This window comes from Capra hircus, chromosome 3 (assembly GCF_001704415.2).
Source record: "Capra hircus breed San Clemente chromosome 3, ASM170441v1, whole genome shotgun sequence".
Lineage (NCBI taxonomy): Eukaryota > Metazoa > Chordata > Mammalia > Artiodactyla > Bovidae > Capra > Capra hircus.
This window is the reverse complement of record NC_030810.1, coordinates 89857318-89878951: the sequence shown is the minus strand read 5'-3', so window position 1 is coordinate 89878951 and position 21634 is coordinate 89857318. Positions and strand designations below refer to the sequence as shown.

Below are 21634 nucleotides of genomic sequence, written 5' to 3'. Positions count from 1 at the left end.
CAGGGCTCCCTGTCCATCACCAACTCCTGGAGTTCACTCAGATTCACGTCCATTGAGTCAGTGATGCCATCCAGCCATCTCATCCTCGGTCGTCCCCTTCTTCTCCTGCCCCCAATCCCTCCCAGCATCAGAGTCTTTTCCAATGAGTCAACTCTTCGCATGAGGTGGCCAAAGTACTGGAGTTTCGGCTTTAGCATCATTCCTTCCAAAGAAATCCCAGGGCTGATCTCCTTCAGAATGGACTGGTTGGATCTCCTTGCAGTCTAAGGGACTCTCAAGAGTCTTCTCCAACACCACAGTTCAAAAGCATCAATTCTTCGGCGCTCAGCCTTCTTCACAGTCCAACTCTCACATCCACACATGACTACTGGAAAAACCGTAGCCTTGACTAGACAGACCTTAGTCTGCAAAGGCTTTTGAATATGCTATCTAGGTTGGTCATGACTTTTCTTCCAAGGAGTAAGCGTCTTTTAATTTCATGGTTGCAGTCACCATCTGCAGTGATTTTGGAGCCCCCAAAAATAAAGTCTGACACTGTTTCCACTGTTTCCCCATCTATTTCCCATGAAGTGATGGGACCGGATGCCATGATCTTTGTTTTCTGAATATTGAGCATTAAGCCTATTTTTTCACTCTCCTCTTTCACTTTCATCAAGAGGCTTTTTAGTTCTCTTCACTTTCTGCCATAAGGGTGGTGTCATCTGCATATGTGAGGTTGTTGATATTTCTCTGGGCAATCTTGATTCCAGCTTGTGTTTCTTCGAGGCCAGCGTTTCTCATGATGTACTCTGCATATAAGTTAAATAAGCAGGGTGACGATATACAGCCTTGATGCACTCCTTAGACTTGTATTATAGCCCATCTCTAGCAAATTTATAGAACTCTTTGCTGTGGGCCATTTTATGGCCCAATCCTTGTTTTACTTTATTGAGAATTTTAAAATTTGCTTCTAATTTAGATTATTGATTTGTTGTTTTGTTGTGTAGTTGCTAAGTTGTGTCTGATTTTTGTGACCTCATGGACTGTAGCCCGCCAGTCTCCTCTGTCCCTGAGATTTTCCAGGGAAGAATACTGGACTGGGTTGCCATTTCCTTCTCCAGGGAATCTTCCTGACCCAGGGATTGAATCCACATACTGCACTACAAGTGGATTCTTTACCACTGAGCCACCAGGGAATCCCTAAGTTGTTGATACTATACATGTATTTTTTAACTGCTTCAAATCATTTTTGGATTAATATAGATTATTAAAATTTTTTATGATTTTAGAATGTGTACCAGACTTTGCTAAGTGAACAAATACTTGCTTTTTCTTTTTTCTTCATGGTAATTTCTTGAAAAATAGCTAAAAACTTTAAATAGCAAGACAACTTATTAAATAACTTAAAAAATCTTTGATCATGTATATATAATGTGCTTTTAAAATACCTTTTCTGATTGCAAAATATATACCTATTCATAGAAAGTTGGAAAATAAAGAGATGTATAGAAAGAAAGGAAAAAAAAAATCACCTTTTTCTACCGTGAAGAGACAACTGCTATTAGTGTTTTCATCCAGATTCTCTTCTATATATGCATATATAGAAACAAAACTTGAGCATCATAATATATGAAATTTACCATATGTGAATTTCCCGCAGAATTTCTTCAAAACATGAATTTTGACAGTTGTACTATATCTTATTGTAGAGGTACCATATATAACTTACCTACTGCTCCCCTCTCCAGATCACAGATTATATAGTTCACTGTTAACATTTACTCTAGAAGGATATCTTTATATATCAATATTTTTTCACATATATGATTATTTTCTTAGGGTTGATTTGTAGCACTAGGATTACTGAATCGAAAGGTGTGAACAGTTTTTTTCCTTCCCTTTGAATTTTTTCTTCTTTTGATGTTGAAAAATTTCAAAAATAAAAGTAGAGTGGTAAAATGGAATTCCATTTGCCCGTCCTCTAACTAGGTGTGACTATTTTTAAGCCTCTTTTAAAACTAATTGATTAATTAGTTTTTGGTTACGCTGAGTCTTCATAGCTGCGTCCAGGCTAATTGTGGCAAGTGGGGGCCACTCTTCCTTGTGGTGCACAGGCTGTTCATTGCTGTAGCTTCTCTTGTTGTGGAGCATAGGCTCTAGGCATGCAGGCTTCAGTAGTTGTGGCGCTAAGACTCTTGATACTATATAATTGGTTTCTGGAAAGAGAAATGTATATACCAATTTATAACAGAAATATGTGTGAATCGATATCCCACTTCACTCTTGATGACATAGATTTGCCAATTTTATAGGTGAAAAGTAAAAATCAGTTATTTTAATTTATTAGCCGGGTTGTTATCTGCTATTAATTCCTGAGGGTTTTAGGGTGTTTTCTTATAGCTTCTTTGTAGTTTTACTTCTCATATTTAATTCTAATTCACTCAGAATTTAAGTATACTTAATGAGGTATATGTTTCAGTCAAATTGTTTTATCCATTCAGATTCAATTTTGAAGCACTGTTTGTTGAATAATCTAGCCCTTTCCCTTTTGGTTTTAGATGTTTTATTATTGTACTCTAAGTAGTTTGTGTAGGTTATCTCTTTTGTTTTATTGATTACAATAAGCTTTTGAAATGTCCTTAAATAAAATTTGTAGCGTAAATTTTGAATTTTAAGTAGTATCTGTTGTAGCTGATTGATGCTCTCTCTCGTTCAATTTACATATTTTCTTGTGTTTTGGTAAAGATACACTTGGGTGACTGGTAAAGAGCCACTTACTTACTATGACATGAATTTGTCAGCTCAGGACCATCAGACCTTTTTCACCTGTGACACAGACTTTTTACGTCCTTCAGATACAGGTATGTGTCATATCTGTTCTTGGGATAAATAGTAGTCATTAAAATTATTTTCAAAGTTTTTTAGTGTAATTTATTATACAGAGTTATTTGGCTTGGAGTTGTTTGTATCGTTGATAAGAAACCCAGAATAAGTTGAAACTAATTATGATTGTAAACTAGGTTATTATTATACTCTTTTGTCTTATACAGAATTTAAATTATTTTATACAAATTTAGTTGCTTCTTTTACAACTTAAAAAACCTTTCAGATCAAATCCAACAATTGCTTATGCAGAGAATAGTGTACCCAGTTTTGGTTGGGGAAATTAACACCTGAAATCATACACTAAAAAAAAAAGAGTAAGGCAGAGTTAAACATTGGGGCACAGCATGCAGAGAAAAATTGGGTATATTTTATTCCAGTCATAATTCAGAGAAACATTGTAAAGTTGTGCAATATCATAGAAGTGTCTGAGTTTAGTTCTCTCTAATCTTTTCTGTAGAAGTGAGTATGGAGACGCTTAAATATTTGGCTTAAAGTTGTTATTTTGTTGCTGAATCGTGTCCAACTGATTGACAGGGATCTTTATCACAACTATTTTGCCCTCTTCCACCTTATCTATGCTTCTACTTTTATCATTCAAAATTAAAAGTCTTATTCTTTGGGAAGCCTTCTCTGATCTTCTCTGCAGTTCAACAGTACTTGGTCCAAACCTCAGTAAAATAATTTTAGTTAGTTTATTCAACTGTGAACACTTATTTGTTAATATTATGATGTTGCTTTAATGTTTGTCCTCCCTAATAATGTGTGAAACTTTGGAAATAAGAGACTATACTTGTCATCTTTGTATCCTTATCATCTAACACACTGCCTGGTGTACTGTAAATATTAATATTTATTCTTTGATGGAAATATAAGTGATTGAATAGCTTTGATGTTGCAGATGTCTTAAGCAGTTTCCTTAATAATAGCTAACAGTTGTATAATACTTATTATATATGAAGCACTGTTCTAAGCAATTTATATAAAGATACTAATTTAATCTTCCCAGTCACTTTATGTTGTTCAGTTGCTAAGTCATGTCCGACTCTTTGTGACCCCATGAACTGTACCACGCCAGGCTTCCCCGTCCTTTACTATCTTCTGGAGTTTGTTCAAACTACATCCATTGAGTCAGTGATGCTGTCCAACCATTTTATTCTTTGTTGCCCCCTTCTCTTCTTGCCATGAATCTTTCCCAGCTTCAGGGTCTTTTCCAGTGAGTTGGCACTTTCACACTCCAGAGTGTCTGGCTCTAGGTGAGTGACCACACCATCGTTGTTATCTGGGTCATTAAGATCTTGCCACTTCTTTGTCTCTTCTGCCTTTTATTGTACTTATCTTTGCATGAAATGTTCCCTTGCTATCTCTAATTTTCATGAAAAGATCTTTAGTCTTTCCCATCCTATTATTTTCCTCTATTTCTTTGCGTTGTTCACTTAAGGCTTTCTCATCTCTCCTTGCTATTCTCTGGAACTCTGCATTCACTTGGATATATCTTTCCTTTTCTCTTTTCCACTTTTCCACTTCCTTTTCTCTTTTCCTTTCTCTTTCCACTTCTCTTCTTTTGCATTTCTTTTTCTTGGGGTTGGTTTTGGTCACTATGTTCTGTACAGTGTTATGAGCCTCTGTCCGTAGTTCTTCAGGTACTCTTGTCTACCAGATCTAATCCCTTGACTCTGTCACTTTCACTGGGGCTTCCCCTGTGGCTCAGAGGTAAAGAATCCATCTGCAGTGCAGTACACACAGGAGACCTGGGTTTGACACCAGGGTTGGGAAGATCCAGGTGGAGAAGGAAATGGCAATCCAGTCCAGTATTCTTACCTGGAAGATCCTATGGACAGAGGAGCCTGGAAGACTACAGTCTATGCGGTAGCAAAGAGTCAGACACAACTGAGCACTGTCTAATCATAACCTGAATGGCCTAATGGTTTCCCTATTTTCTTCAATTTAAGCCTGAATTTTTCAGTAAGGAGCTGATGATCTGAGCCACAGTTAGCTACTGTCAACCTTCAGAAAGGACTTGTGCCAACACACACCTCCCAGGGCTGCTGCTGCCAGTGCCCCATCCCCTCAGTAGGCACTTCTGACCTATGCCTCTGCAGGAGACTCTCAAACACTGACAGGCACGTCTGGCTCAGCCTTGTGAGGTCAGTGCTCCTTTCCCCTGGGTTCTGGTGCACACAAGATTTTGTTTGTGCCCTCCAAGAGTCTCTGTTTCCCCCAGTCCTGAACAGTTTTGTGTAATTTTTTTGTTAAAAATGTAAGTTTCTTTTGACCACATAGTTCTAAATGGAATCTTGTACTTTATATTTTTGTCAAATTCGTAGAGCTACATATTTGGCTCTTTCAGCTTTGAAAAAGGTCCTCCATAAAGCTTATTTGGCTGGGTGAGTTCTCATTGTCATTCCTGTCAACCAAATCAAACATATTTTCTGACAGAGAAGTCTGACTTCATTTTTTAAATTCAAATAGACATGTTAGCATTCATCCCTATGACAACCATCTCTCTTCTGAATTCAGATTCTAAGATGAAAAGATAGGTAAGTCTTGGAGCCTTGCCTTGAGCTTATCACTTGGCCAAAACAAGATTCCGCTGCCTTTATTATCCCTTACTAATGCTTTCTTTGCCTTACTATGAGAGAACCTTCCCTTAGGGACAGGGCGTGCTTGATAGTAAGAGGAGAAAGGGTGCTGATAAATGGAACTGGTAAAAATTATTACTCCCTCCCCACTCTACAATATACTTGAATTCAGAACTTCTAGCAGCCAGAGTACTCAGTTTCTGCATTGGCAAGTGGGTTCTTTACCAGCTGAGCCATGAGGGTAGCCCCTTGTATTTCTAATACTGAGCTTCCCTGTTAAATAAGTGAATGGCACAAATCTCTATTATAGGTTTCTTGATTAAAAACAGTTGCTCTGAAACCCAAACTAGTTCCTGAGGCACCTGTACATTTTTACACTCTAGGGCAATGCACCTTGGAAAGATTCAGGATGGGTGAAAAGTAAGCTTTTCTTTTATGAAGTAGGAATAGGTAATATATCTTTAAAGGAGCAGGGTGAGGCAAGGAGCCTGTGTTGGGTAGGAAAGAGAAACCAGCGTAACACATAGGCTAATCAGAGGAACATTCTTCAATTAGATCAGAAAGAGTCATATAAAGTTGAAGCTTTAGAGGTTGATTCTCTTAAAATTATGTGTCCCATTTTGGTCATTGCAAAGTTTTATGTAGTACTTCTAGAGGTATGAAAAATCCCCATTAAAGACTGAACTAGACTTTATCCATGAATGGTAATCCAGAAATGGACTACTGGTTCCATATTGATCTTTACAGATACTTATATAAATATAATGATTTATGTCTATAGTTTTATATTAAAAAAAGAAAAATGTGTCTGTATGTGTGATGTGAGAAATTTCTCTTGACTATTGTCAGTTCAGTTCAGTCACTCATTCATGTCCGACTCTTTGCGACCCCATGAATCGCAGCACGCCAGGCCTCCCTGTCCATCACCAACTCCCGGAGTTCACTCAAACTCATGTCCATCGAGTCGGTGATGCCAGCCAGCCATCTCATCCTCTGTCGTCCCCTTCTTCTCCTGCCCCCAATCCCTCCCAGCCTCAGGGTCTTTTCCAATGAGTCAACTCTTCACATGAGGTGGCCAAAGTATCGGAGTTTCAGCTTCAACATCACTCCTTCCAATGAAAACCCAGGGCTGATCTCCTTTAGGATGGACTTTAGGATCTCCTTTAGGTTAGACCTCCTTTGCAGTCCAAGGGACTCTAAGAGTCTTCTCCAACACCACAGTTCAAATGCATCAATTCTTCGGCGCTCAGCCTTCTTCACAGTCCGACTCTCACATCCATACATGACCACTAGACTAGACGGACTGTTGTCATTAGTAATTACTAACTTAGTAGATTTTTGTTTTTACTCTATTGATTTATTTAGGTAGTGAACAGACATAATCAAGAGGCTATTTAACGTTAAACTCCAGATTTACAATTTTAAGTTGGAAAATATGGACTCATGTTTCCACTTGGCAGTAATCAGTTAGACCTGAACTGTGATTCTCTCTTTTAGACAGTGCATGTGCTTTTAGTTCTGCAAGGTCTCAAGGCATTTCTTTTTCTGACTCTGGTCTTAGATTGAATGGTAGTCCCTTCTGCTTGTTAGTATATTAGAATAGTATTTAACTTGAAAAATAGATAAATTTGATTAAATTGTTAACCGCTAGTGTTATTTCTTAAGCATATCACAAATTCTTAACACAGTTCAGAACTTTTGAAGACTATAATAAATTAGCAGTTAAGTACTACATCAACCGTTGAATACTAAACGATTTCTAAACCTTGTCTTAGAGGGAAGTAAATATTTTCCTTCCTCTTCTTTATTTCCTGTTTCCTCTTTAGCTTAGAATTGCATTGGTTGTGAGGGATAATAAGGCTGGATAGAGCATTTGAAAACATATGAATAACAAAAAATAAATGCTTAATGGTAGATTAGATAACTTTACTAGGAATAGAAGAAATACAAATGAAACTGAGATAGTTTTCACGTATTAAATTAGCAAAGATTGACACTACTCAGTGTTATTAAGGAAGTGGGGAAATAGTCACTCTCCTGCACTGCCTGAAAAAATGTGAATTAATACAATCTCATTGAGAGGAATTTGGGAATATATATCCAAAGTCTTTTAAAAGATGCATACGTTTTTAACCATTCCACTTCTAAAAATGAAATATTTGGCCAGGTATACAACGATAGATGTTAAAAGATGGTTATCATAGTATTTTTATATTAGCAAAAAATTAATTATCCATCAGAAGAGAACTGGTTAAATAAACAACTATGTATACGTAATATGCTAGAGTACCAGGTAACCATTTAAATTGTTAATAAAAAATTCAGTGTCAAAATTGGACCTGAAAATATTATGTAACTTATGGAACAGCGCCTCATCATTAAAAATGGCAAGTTAAGTATTATATTTGATTTTTAGGTAATATTTTAATGTTTAAGCATAATGCTGTTCTTTACCTGGTTATTATCATATGGGTGCTGAGTTGCATCAGTTTGTCAAGTTCAGGAAGCATTAGCTGTCAGCTAGCTAGTGACATATTTGATATGAGAAATGTATTTTTGTTACGCAAGTAGAATATATTGTCTCCTTTTCTAAGCCAAGACTAATATTTTGTTTCCAAAGGAAAACGCAAACGTTTTCCACATTATTCTTTCTGGACAGTTGTAGGTTCCTTCCAAAAGCAACATTCATAGATTCTCTATTTTTCTTATCAAACTTGAAATAGACCAAATAGTTTCATGGATCTTCTTTATTTGTTTGTTTAATTTTAAAGAAACTTTGCTTAATGTGAAATTTTCAATTTGGTATAGTAAATGATAACAAAACTAATATTGTTATTCCAGAGAGATCCTAATTCAGGCTTTTCTTGACTCTTAGTAGAGACTCATATTTGCCATAAATGTACTATATCCTAAATTAATTCATTTTTCCCCCTTTAATATAAAATACAAATTCAAGCGTTCTTTGTGGACTGAATCTTTGATTAGATAAAAACTTTGGCATTTAAGGTTTTTGTGTATTTTCAGCAGTTCCATAGAACCTTTCCAAAAGGATATAAGAACAAGAATATTTCATTAATTATAATCTGATGTCAATTTTAATATACATTTAGATATATAAATGTTCATGTATAATAATGATATAGTTAACTTGATTGAGTACCACCTATGTTATTATTCATATAAATCAGAGAAATTAATTTCTATTATGTGAAGCTCTCAAATTTAGTGTAAACTTAAGGTTAATGTGAGCCATCACCCCAGTTTGTTGTTTATGTTTAAGAACATGTTATTTAAATCTTTGTTTATTTTTCTAAATCATTCTTTGTATGTTTTGCATATGATAATTTATGTTGGCATCTCATCTCCTTTTTGAAATGTTTTTCCTACAGTTATGCAGAAGGCATGGAGAGAAAGGAATCCTCCAGCTCGAATCAAAGCAGCCTATCAAGCTTTAGAATTAAACAATGAGTAAGTTTGAAATATAATATATGGAAAATAAGTTTGTTTTGAAGGAAACCCAGGCAAATGATTTTGTTTCCTTTTTTCTTTCCTTAAGACATTTGGAGTCATTAATAGTCCCCTTTCTCTTTTTGCATACTAGGGACAAAATTTGCAGTGTTCATTGACATTTGTTTTTTGCTTCTGAAATTGTAAACTTATCTTCTATGCTTTTGAATAGAAATTATGTAGAAATATTTTTCAAAAAGAAGAATACTGATCTAGTTGATGATAATACTTGATAGTTAGAGTACTAAAATACTTATGCCACCCATTTTAATTTTGTTTTTCATTTATATCGTTCACTGAAAGCATTCATTCAGTCCTAAGACCTGTAGTTACTAGTGGGATTGGAGGATTGGGAAGGGAATACAAAATAAGAAAAACATGGCTCTAACCTTATTATTTTTAATGTTAGCAGCATTTATTTTTTTAAAGTTCCTTTTATCAACTTTATATTTTAAAAAGTATAAGTGAACTTAATATTTAAATAAAACAGGTCAATAAATATTGATCTAATATTAAATAAATGCCAAGAGTAAAAAATGGGCCCAGTTGGGATTATCAAGGAATGCCTCCTGAATAATGTGAATTTAGCATTGTCCCCATACTCTTCCTTTCTCCCGTACTACAGATGTATTAATCCTTATTAAGAAGACTTACCCAAGGTAGAACAGAAATGTCAGTGTAGGGAACTCAACAAGCAGTGAATCAAGTTTATTGAGACTCTGAAAACTAATCAAAAGTTTATTGCAACCTGGAGAATGCTTAATCAATTTTAAGAAATAACAATTTCTTTAAGAGATCCATATTTATTTATTTATTTTTGGTGTTTTTAACTTAAGTGGAGAGTGAAAAAGTTGGCTTAAACCTCAACATTCAGAAAATGAAGATCATGGCATCTGGTCCCATCACTTCATGGCAAATTGATGGAGAAACAGTAGAAACAGTGTCAGACTTTATTTTTTGGGGCTCCAAAATCACTGCAGATGGTGACTGCAACCATGAAATTAAAAGATGCTTACTCCTTGGAAGAAAAGTTATGACCAACCTAGATAGCGTATTCAAAGGCAGAGACATTACTTTGCCAACTAAGGTCCGTCTAGTCAAGGCTATGGTTTTTCCAGTGGTCATGTATGGATGTGAGAGTTGGACTGTGAAGAAGGCTGAGCCCCGAAGAACTGATGCATTTGAACTGTGGTGTTGGAGAAGACTCTTGAGAGTCCCGTGGACTGCAAGGAGATCCAACCAGTCCATTCTGAAGGAGATCAGCCCTGGGATTTCTTTGGAAGGAATCATGCTAAAGCTGAAACTCCAGTACTTTGGCCACCTCATGCGAAGAGTTGACTCATGGGAAAGGACTCTGATGCTGGGAGGGATTGGGGGCAGGAGGAGAAGGGGACGACAGAGGATGAGATGGCTGGATGGCCTCGCTGACTCGTGGACATGAGTGTGAGTGAACTCCAGGAGTTGGTGATGGACAGGGAGGCTTGATGTGCTGTGATTCATGGGATCGCAAAGAGTCGGACACGACTGAGTAACTGAACTGAACTGAACCCCATCGTCCATCCCCTAGCTCAGTGGTAGCCTTGAAGACAACAGTCACCCTTCTGGGTATAATTCCGTCTATCAAAGGAAGCAGACTGGATCATATTCTCAAAGAACTGTGGTCTAAAATGGTCTGATTGGCCTGATGAACCTATGAAGGACCAGCTCTGAGGGCTTGCCTTTTTTACTTTGGTTAATTTGAAACTCTCCCAGCACTGACACAGCTATACTAGGGGAGGGGGTGCAGTTAGTGGGGTGAGTGGGCTGGCATTTGTTGAAAATATTTAACAGCAAATGTATTAGGGCCTGCTGCCAGGAGCAAGGGGTAACAACAGGCAAACAATAGACAAACTAGAAAGCTTGGGAGGAAAGGCTGAGGAATGAGAAACTGAGAAATAAAGATTTTTAAAAGCTTCCACGTATTCCTAGGAATCTCAACAGCTACACACATGCCCAAGTTTGGGCACTTGCTCAGAAAAGACTTAAGTCCCTAAGCTCTCATGTCTGTCTAACTTTCAGGTTCTGCACAAACAGAAAGTGAAAGCTAAGGTAGAGTTGTAAACTGCCTGACTGAATGTTGAAGGCGTGCCCCGTTTAACACACAGAACCCATCTGCAAAGACTTGTTTTTTGTTTTGTTTGTGATTTCAGGGGTTTAGGCAATCTCTATCAAGTCACTAACTAACCATTATGCTAAAAGAGCAGAGACTTCACTAGTCATTCATGATAGAGAATATAAACGACAAAATCAGTTCAGAAGTTATTAAACAAACAACTGTAAACAGCAACAACAATCCCTGGGGAGGAGAGGAAATCTGATTTCTAGAGTTGCTAGATTATGTTATTTTAAGTTTCCAGTTTTCAACAAAAAAAATTATAAGAGATACAAAGCAGCAAAATATGCCTTTCACAGAGACAAGGAAATAAATAGAAACTGCCTTTGAGGAAGCCCAGACTTTGGACTTTCTAGACAAAAACTTTAAATCAACTATTTAAAATATGCTCAAGGAGGTAAAGGAAGCCATATACAAAGAATTAAAGGAAACCATGAGAATCTGTTTCAGATTAGAGAATATCAGTAAAGAGGTAGAAACAATAAAAGCTAAATAGAAATTCTAGAGTTGAAAAGTTTAACTGAAATTTAAATTTTCCTATTGGGGTTCAGCAGCAGATCTAAACAGGCAGAAGAAGGAATTAGCAAATTTGATTTTGGTCAAAAATAAAAGAATGAAGCAAAGAGAACAGAGCCTAAGAAACCTGTGGGACACTGTTAAACATACTTACCTATGCATAATGGAGTCCCAGAAAGATAGAAAGAGGCAAAAAAGACTATTTGAAGAAATACTGGCTGAAAAGATCCCAAGTTTGATGAAAGGTATGAATCTACACATCAAAGAAGCTCAATGCACCCCACAGAAGACATACTCAAAGATATCCACAATGAGATACATTATAATCAAGCTTTCAAAAGCCAGAAATAAGGGCAGATACCTGAAAGCAGCAAGAGAGAAGCAACTCATCACGTGTAAGTAATCCTAAAAACGATTAACAGCTAATTTCTCATCAGAAACCATATAAAGCAGTGGGATAATATAAAGTTCAGGAAGAAAAAACTTGTTAGCTCAGGATTCTGTGTCCAGCAACCCTGTCCTTCAAAAAAAAAAAAAGAAGACAACGACATTCCCAGATAAACAAAAACAGAGTTCAGTGCTAGTAGACCTGAACTCCTCCTACAGGAAACCTACAAGGAGGCCTTCAGGCTGAAATAAAATGATACTAGACAGTCTTGAGTCCACACAAAGCGGTAAAGAACACCAGAAGTGTAACTACAGAGGGAAATGAAGTCAATATTAACTTTTTTTTGGTTCGAAGTTCTTTTTATCTATATGATTTAAAAGACAGCTGTGTAAAACAGTCCTTGTAAATCTATGTTGATGGATGTACAGTTTATATAGTTGCAATTTGTGACCATAACAACATAAGGGGGGAGGAGCTATATAGGAGCAAAGTTTTGAAACTATTGAAACTAAATTATTATTAATTCATTCTTGGTTTTTGTAAGTTGTTAAATATAATTGTTAACTGTTAACCACTAAGAAATAAAAAATACGATAAAAAGAAATAAGGGAATCAAAACGGTATACTAGAAAATATCTAACACAAAAGAAGGCAATAATGCAGGAAATGAGAACAATAACAACAAAAAAGACAGGCTGTATAGAAAACAAATAGGAAAATGGAGGAAACAATTTTTTCCTAATCACTAATTACTTAAAGGTAAATAGATTAAGTTCTTCAGTTAAGAGGCATTGATTAGCAGAATGGATAGGGAAAAAAAGTAGTCCAACTATATGCTATCTATAAGAGATTCATTCTTTAGATTCAAAGACACAAGTACAAAGTGAAAGTGTAGAAAAAAATATTCCATGCAAATAGTAACCAAAGAAAAATGGAGTGGTTAAACTAATACCAGACAAAATAGACTTTAAGACAAAAAATTTTACAAGATGAAGTTTGACATTATATAATGACAAAAGTTCAGTTTATCAAGAAGATACTACAAGTATAAACTTGTATACATCTAATAAGAGAGCCCCAAAGTGTATGAACCAAAAACTGACAGAATTGAGGGAGAAATAAAGAGTTCAACAATAATAGTTGAAGACATCAACACCTCATTTTCAATAATGGATAGAATAACTAGAAAAAGATACACAAGAAGACTTGAAAAAACAATACTCTAAACCGACTGTATCTAACAGATATCTACCCAACATTTCCATATACCCAAAGTGTACATGGAACATTCTCCAGGATATATTGTAGTTAGGACATAAATAATTGTCAATAAACTTAAAATGATTGAAATCATATAAACTATCTACCCTCACTACCATGAAATGAAACTAGAAGTCAGTAACAGAAGAAAGTTCAGAAATTTACCATATTGGTATGTGTGGAAATTAAACAACAAACTCTATAGACAATAATGTCAAAGGAGAAATCACAAGATAAATTAGAAAAATGCTTTGGGATGAGTGAAAATGAAAACATAACATATCAAAAATCGTGAAATACAACAAAAGCAGTACATGCTCAGAGAAAAATTTATAGCTGTAAATACCTACATTAATAAAGAAAAAAGATCATAAATCAAGGACTTAGCAAGGAGTTAGAAAATGAAGAGCCAACTAAACTCGAGGGAGAAGGGAGGGAGTAATAGAGATTCAGTTCATTTCAGTTGCTCAGTCATGTCCGACTCTGCGACCCCATGGACTGCAGCATACCAGGCTTCCCTGTCTGTCACCAGCTCCCGGAGCTTGCTCAAACTGATGTCCATCAAGTCACTGATGCCATTCAACCATCTCATCCTCTGTCGTCCCCTTTTCCTCCTGCCTTCAATCTTTCCCAGCATCAAGGTCTTTTGCAAGGAGTCAGTTCTTTGCATCAGGTGGCCAAAGTATTGGAATTTCAGCTTCAGCATTAGTTCTTTCAGTGAATATTCAGGATTGATTTCCTTTAAGATTGACTGTTTGGATCTTGCAGTCCAAGGGACTCTCAAGAGTCTTCTCCAACACCGCAGTTCAAAAGCATCAATTCTTCAGCATTCAGCTTTCATTATAGTCCAACTCTCACATCCATACATGACTACTGGAAAAACCATTGCTTTGATTAGGTGGACCTTTGTTGGTAAAGTAATGTCTCTGCTTTTCAATATGCTGTCTAGGTTGATCATAGCTTTTCTTCCAAGGAGCAAGCGTCTTTTAAATTTCATGGCTGCAGTCACCATCTGCAGTGATTTTGGAGCCCAAGAAAATAGTCTCTCTGTTTCCATTGTTTTGCCATCTATTTGCCATGAAGTGATGGGAGCGGATGTCATGATCTTAGTTTTTTGAATGTCGAGTTTTAAGCCAGCTTTTTCACCCTCCTCTTTCACTTTGATCAAGAGCTTGTTTAGTTCTTTGCTTTCTGCCATAAGCGTGGTGTCATCTGTGTATCTGAGGTTATTGATATTTCTCCCAGCAATCTTGATCCCAGCTTGTGCTTCATCCAGCCTGGCATTTTGCATGATGTACTCTGCATATAAGTTGAATAAGCAGGGTGACAATATACAGCCTTGACATACTCCTTTCCCAATTTGGAACCAGTCTGTTGTTCCATGTCCAGTTCTAACTGTTGCTTCTTGCCTGCACATAGACTTCTCAGGAGGCAGGTCAGGCGGTCTGGTATTTCCATCTCTTGAAGAATTTTCCAGTTTGTTGTGATCTACACAGTCAAAGGCTTTGGCATAATCAATAAAACAGAAGTAGATGTTTTTCTGGAACTCTCTTGCTTTTTCCAACTGGTGGCAATTTGATCTCTGGTTCCTCTGCCTTTTCTAAATCCAGCTTGAACATCTGGAAGCTCATGGTTCACGTACTACTGAAGCCTGACTTGGAGAATTTTGAGCAGTACTTTACTAGCATGTGAGATGAGTGGAATTGTATGGTAGTTTGAGCATTCTTTGGCATTGTCTTCTTTGGGATTGAAATGAAAACTGACCTTTTCCAGTCCCATGGCCACTGCTGAGTTTTCCAAATTTGCTGGCATATTGAGTGCAGCACTTTCACAGCATCATCTTTTAGGATTTGAAATAGCTCAACTGGAACTCCATCACTTCCAGTTGCTTTATTCACAGTGATGCTTTCTAAGCATCAAGGCCCACTTGACTTCACATTCCAGGATGTCTGGCTCTAGGTGAGTGATCACACCATCGTGGTTATCTGGGTCGTGAAGATCTTTTTTGTATAGTTCTTCTGTGTATTCTTGCCACCCCTTCTTAACATCTTCTGCTTCTGTTGGGTCCATACCATTTTTGTCCTTTATTTTGCCCATCTTTGCATGAAATGTTCCCTTGATATCTCTAATTTTCTTGAAGAAATCTCTAGTCTTTCCCATTCTATTGTTTTCCTCTATTTCTTTGCATTGATACTGAGGAAGGCTTTCTTATCTCTTCTTGCTATTCTTTGGAACTTTGCATTCAAATGTGTATATCTTTCCTTTTCTCCTTTGTCTTTAACTTCTCTTCTTTTCTCAACTAATTTTTAAGGCTTCCTCAGACAACTGTTTTGCCTTTTGCATTTCTTTTTCTTGGGCATGGTTTGATAAATTAGATTTCATCAAAATTAAAAGCTTTTGTGCAATCAAAGGATATTGTCAAAAAAGTGAAAATGCAAACCACAGGTTGAGAGAAAATATTTGCAAGTCATTTTTAATAAGGGCCTAGTATTCAGAACATAGAAAGAACTCTTACAACTCAGTAACAAAGACAACCCAATTAAAAATGGGCAAAGGATTTGAATAGACATTTTTTTCAAGGAAGATATATAAATGACCAAAAGTACATAAAAAGGTACTCAATGTCACTCATCATAAGAGAAATAAAAACGAAAAACACAATTTAATACCTCTTTACAAGAGGGGTATAACAACAGTAATAGAACAGAAACAAAAAATAGCAAGTGTTTATGAATAACTGAAATTTATTACCAAATCCAACCTCGTAGTGAGTGCTTGCCATATGACAGGCCAATAATTGAGCGATGAGTTGTTGGGGCAAGGAATAACAGCTTTATTCTGAAAGCCAGAAAATCAAGAAGATGGTGCATTTATGCTTACAAAGAACTCTCTTACCTGAGTTAGAATTCAATCTTCTTTTATACTAAAAGCGGAAGGAGTGAAGTCAAATATTTCCTGGTTCCCGTCCACCTCTGGAGGAGTGTGTTAATTTCTTCCTCCCAGGTGGGCCTGGCCAAGATATTTCCTGTGAGCTAAATAAAAGTCGTTTAGCATAATGCTCATATCCTGGGAGGCAGAATTCTGAGAGTTGTATTATTATGTATAATTTAAGTTTATAGGCAACATCCCTTTAGTGATTAACTTGTAATAGAATAGAAAATTTTCTTCCCTATTACAGAAAGTTTAGGTAAAGATAGGGAAATGTTATGTAAATAGACATACCCCAAAAAAACTACAAACAAAGGTCCGTCTAGTCAACTCATAATATGGTTTTCCCAGTGGTCATGTATAGATGTGAGAGTTGGACTATAAGGAATGCTGAGCACCAAAGAATTGATGCTTTTGAACTGTGGTGTTGGAGAAGACTCTTGAGAGTCCCTTGGACTACAAGGAGATCCAACCACTCCATACTAAGGGAGATGTGTCCTGGATGTTCGTTGGAAGGACAAATGCTGAAGCTCAAACACCAATACTTTGGCCACCTGATGCGAAGAGCTGACTCATTGGAAAAGACCCTGATGCTGGGAAAGATTGAAGGCAGGAGGAGAAGGGGATGACAGAGGATGGCATCACCGATTCAATGGACATGGGTTTGGGGAGTTGGTGATGGACAGGGAGGCCTGGCATGCTACAGTTCATGGGGTTGCAGAGTTGGACATGACTGAGCGACTGAACTGAACTGAAAGAAACTACTTGCTTTACCATTTTCCTTAAAATTGTCTTGCTTGCTTTCTTTAAAGCTGTGCCACTGCATATGTTCTACTGGCTGAGGAAGAAGCAACAACTATTGTAGATGCTGAAAGGTTATTTAAACAGGCGCTCAAGGCAGGAGAAATAATTTATAAGCGGTCACAACAGTGCCAGCACCAAAGTCCTCAGCATGAAGCTCAACTGAGTAAGTGACTATGAACTAATTTTCACCTGTCTTTTAGTTCCTGCAGTTGCCTCCTTTATGTGCAAAACACAAAACAATAAATTCTAAAAAACTTAATACTTAAAAGTTAGCTGCTCTTCATGAGATACAACAAATCTGTTCAAGTCAGCAAGACAGAAATGTGTATTAGCTAGAGAATGTTTGTGGAAGAGAATGGATCTGTTCTGGTTATTGAGAGATGTGCTGCTCTGAAACTTAACAGTAATTTATTTCATGCAAGAATTGGGCTGGTCATTGGAGAAACACAACTCAAAAATATTCAAGATTCAAGAGAACCTTCTAATAATGATAAACAGCTGTTACTTTTATCCACCCTTACCTAAGCAGTAGTAGAGGTATATATATCATTTGGTTTGCTCTTCAGGCTGTAAAAATATCTCCATATAATGCCAGGGAGTGGCTCTTTAGCACAGAAACCAGCCTTACACTTGGTATTGACTCCTTCTCTGGTGGTTTTTTCTCTACAATATGTTTGAGATCATATGGGCCATAGCAACTGACATCCTTTCTTTCCACTCTTAGGCATACTCTCCCAGTTGTGATTGAGACACTTACCAAAGATGTTAGGATCTGTAATGTTGTTGCTTCCTGCTATATTGTGTGGCCAGAGGGTTTAATTTCATGATTTTGGCAGAGAGTGGGCAATAAATTGAAATATGTTTATATAATACATTATCTGCTGGGAGTTAAGTTTTAAATCTTTTGTTTGTGGAAATTAAAATTTGGATGTTTTCTCTCTAAACTAAATATTGATGTATATAGGATGTTTCATTAATGCATGTTGTTATAACACATAACTGTGGGAATATATAATCTTGAAGTCTGGAACTAATGAAACTACATCTGTAAAAAAGTCATGCCATTTGTCCTTGTATAATCTCAAATTTAGTTATGGGATAGGTTCAGAAATATTTGTTAGCCCTTTGTAGAAGTAATTTTGCCCTTGAGCAAAAATTTACACTAGTATATAAATTTTGTTTTGAATATCTTTTGTCAGTTAAGATAATAGATAATATTAAAATAGTAGATTGTTTATACAGAAACTTAATAGATTCATGTTATTTCTTCCTATTAATGTATGTCTTTTATTTTAATAGTAAAATCTACTTGCCTAGTATATACAAATTACTTTATGTATACTGTACTCAGATTACTTAGAGTCAAAAGTAATCCTATATGTATATATATACATATATATATATTTTAAGCTTTTAATATAAAAACTTCAAACATCTATAAAAATAGAGCAATATAATTAACTTTCATTCATTGTTCATTACGCAAATTCAATAATTATTAATATTCTTCCATTCTGACATAATTTAATTTTAATTGAACCTTCCAGGGTGTATAAAATTATTTGCCTTCCAGGCAAATAAAATTGATAGATAAATATATTAAGGAAATAGCTGGTCATAATATAAAAGTGATAGCTTTGGGTCATTTGTTGTTTTTTTTAAATAGGGAGAGATACCAATGTACTGGTGTATATTAAAAGAAGACTGGCAATGTGTGCAAGAAAATTGGGAAGAATAAGAGAGGCAGTAAAGATAATGAGAGATGTAAGTAAATTCGATGACTTAACCTTTACCTTTATTCTTTCAAAACTGAAAATATGTTTTAAGTTGCTGGTTAAGTTAATGCATAATCACTGTGTGGCTTTTTATTTTGTAACATTTATTTATTGGCGGTACCATGCGTCTTATTGCATCTTAGCTCCCCAACCAGGGATCAAACTTTAGGCCCTGGCAGAGGAAGCGCCAACCACTGGACTACTAGGGAATTCCCCAGAATCTTTTTTTTTTTAATTGATAGTTTTGTAACAAGATACTTAATATACACAAATTTCTTAGAGGCTGAGTCTCCAAAGCTTTAATAAAGAATTTCTGCTTCTGTATTGAGTTCATTTGCGATAATTTTAATCTTTTTCTCCTTTTAATATACAGTTAATGAAAGAATGTCCTCCTCTTACCATGTTGAACATCCATGAAAATCTCCTAGAATCACTTTTAGAATTACAGGCCTATGCAGATGTCCAAGCAGTTCTAGCAAAATATGATGGTGAGTGATAATTTTCTTAGTTGATTCTTTACCAGCTGAGCTACCAGGGAAGCCCCTCTTAGTTGATAGCATGAAGTGTTTTTTTTTTCTTTTTTTCAATATAAAGTGATCACAAATGGTATCCTACTCTGGTATTTCTGTGACTTTCTCTTTGCATTCTTTCCAGTCAGTATTTAGAATCTGTGGACACAAGTTACTATTAGGTTTCTTCTTCTTTTTGTAAATGTTTACTTATTTGGCCACGTCAGGTCTTCGTTGCTGCGTGGTCAAGTCTTCGTTGCTGTGTGCAGGATCTTTGCTGCATCGTGCAGACCTTTTGTTGCTGTGCAGAGACTCTCTAGTCGTGGTGGGAGGGTTCAGTAGTTGTGGTACGCAGGTTTAGTTGGTCTGTAGCATGTGGAATCTTAGTTCCCTGACCAGGGGTTGAACCCATGTCCCCTTGAATTGCAAGGCAGATTCTTAACCACTGGACCACCAGGGAAACCCCTAAGTATCTTCTTTATCAATACTTTTGATAGCAAAAGTCTGCAAGGAGAAATTTTCCTTCTGTGTGAGGCACTTGGAATACAGTGGTAAATAAGAAAACTTGGACTTAACCCTTATAGGATTTGCAGTTTGGTAGAACATACAGACAAATGAATAGTAGTTATATTGAAGCATAGTATGTTAGATGAGGTAATTGGGAAAGTGTGGAGCGCTATACACTTCATTTGTTTTGGAGTGATGGAGAAGGCTAACGGAAGTTGCTTAACAGTGTATATGAGTAACTCAGAACAACATTTTACAATGCTTTTTAGTTAAAAAGTTTAATTTATTATCTCATCTGATGCTTACAACAATTTTGAGAGATGGTAGGACAAGTATTTTACTATTTCCAGTTAATAAATAAGGAAACTGGAGTTGAAGAAGGCTAAGTAATTGGGTAAGGTCTCCTAGCCAGTAAGTGACAAGCCTGAACTTAAATTTAGGTATTCGATTTCTTTACTAGTTTCCCCAAAGTAAGAAGTCAATATATGTTGGCTGTTTTTATTATTGTACTATAACAGTGCCAGTTTATCACAAATGGAGTTGAGATAATTTTTAAGAAGCATAGTCTTTCTCCTCATTCTAAGTGAGGCATCGGCTTTTAACCTGAAACTGAGAACATCCTAACTAGCATAATATTTCTTGTCATATCTTTCACTATATCAGAACACATATAAGTCACTTATTCATACTGTCCTGTTGTAAGCTCCTACCCATTAGCTTAGGAATCCCCATGACTTAGAAAGTTTGAAATGTATTACACTTGGAAAGAGAAGTTTATTTCTTTTAAACATCTGGAATTCTTAGGAAGTGCTTTAGTTAATATAGGCTCGTGGAGAAATTTGTGAGAAATTCTTTCCATATGTTACTTATCAGATGTATGGCCTGCTTATGATACGTATGATGAACAAGCTTAAGGACTGAATATGAAAAATCAGAATGGACCTATTCATTAAAAATAAAATAAAGCTAGCAACCTGGATATGCCTCTGTGTTTTCAGTAATTTTTATGAGGCCTCAGTCTTTGCTCTTCCAGAGTTCTGAGAAGGTTAAAAGCAAGTTTACTTCTTTGGTTCTCCATTTGCTAGTGTAACTCTGGAATCTGGAAAGAGAGTCCTATAGTCTTACTCTCCTGATAACATTGTTTGGGGCGTTCTTTAAGATAATTTCATTATAGTTCTCAGTTTCTTTTTATTTTATAAAAGACTATCACTTAACAAAATGTAGAAAATGCAAAAACATAGGAAGAAGAAAATGAAAATCACCCATGGTTATATCACTTAGATTTAACTGCTGATAATTTTTTTTAATCTTATTTTTTCTTTGTGAATAGATGGAGGTTTTATGCAGTTCTATCTATACAGTGCTCTTTTCCATGGATAGTATTATTGTAAGCAGCCTATTTGGAGAAGGAAATGGCAACCCACTAAAGTATTCTTGCCTGGAGAATCCCGTGGACAGGGGAGCCTGGTGGGCTGCTGTCCATGGGTTCGCACAGAGTCGGACACGACTGAAGTGACTTTGCATGCATGCATGCATGCATTGGAGAAGGAAATGGCAACCCACTCCAGTATTCTTGCCTGGAGAATCCCAGGGACAGAGGAGCCTCGTGGGCTGCTGTCTATGGGGTCGTACAGAGTCGGACACAACTGATGCGACTTAGCAGCAGCAGCAGCAGCAGCAAGCAGCCTATTATAAATATTTGTTGAGTACTTTCTAACATTGTATGAGGACTTTCACAGACATCTCTGCTAGAAAATTATCATTTTGAGAAAACTGAGGTTAAAGAAGTTATGCCTAATTCAAGGATATATAGTTGGTAAATAGTAGAATCAAGATTGCAAACT

General features: G+C 36.3%; 1 protein-coding gene across 4 annotated transcripts in view; it reads left to right on the top strand.

The window, feature by feature from the left end:
* ST7L (suppression of tumorigenicity 7 like) overlaps positions 1 to 21634 on the top strand; it is a 70034-nt gene that overhangs the window by 12327 nt on the left and 36073 nt on the right. For all 4 annotated transcript variants that reach the window (XM_018045919.1, XM_005677880.3, XM_005677883.3 and 1 more), the window contains exons 5-9: positions 2725 to 2840; positions 8834 to 8912; positions 17008 to 17162; positions 18666 to 18763; positions 19148 to 19262. In XM_018045919.1, coding sequence (XP_017901408.1) covers positions 2725 to 2840; positions 8834 to 8912; positions 17008 to 17162; positions 18666 to 18763; positions 19148 to 19262 — 563 coding nt within the window. The remainder of the gene's footprint in view (positions 1 to 2724; positions 2841 to 8833; positions 8913 to 17007; positions 17163 to 18665; positions 18764 to 19147; positions 19263 to 21634) is intronic.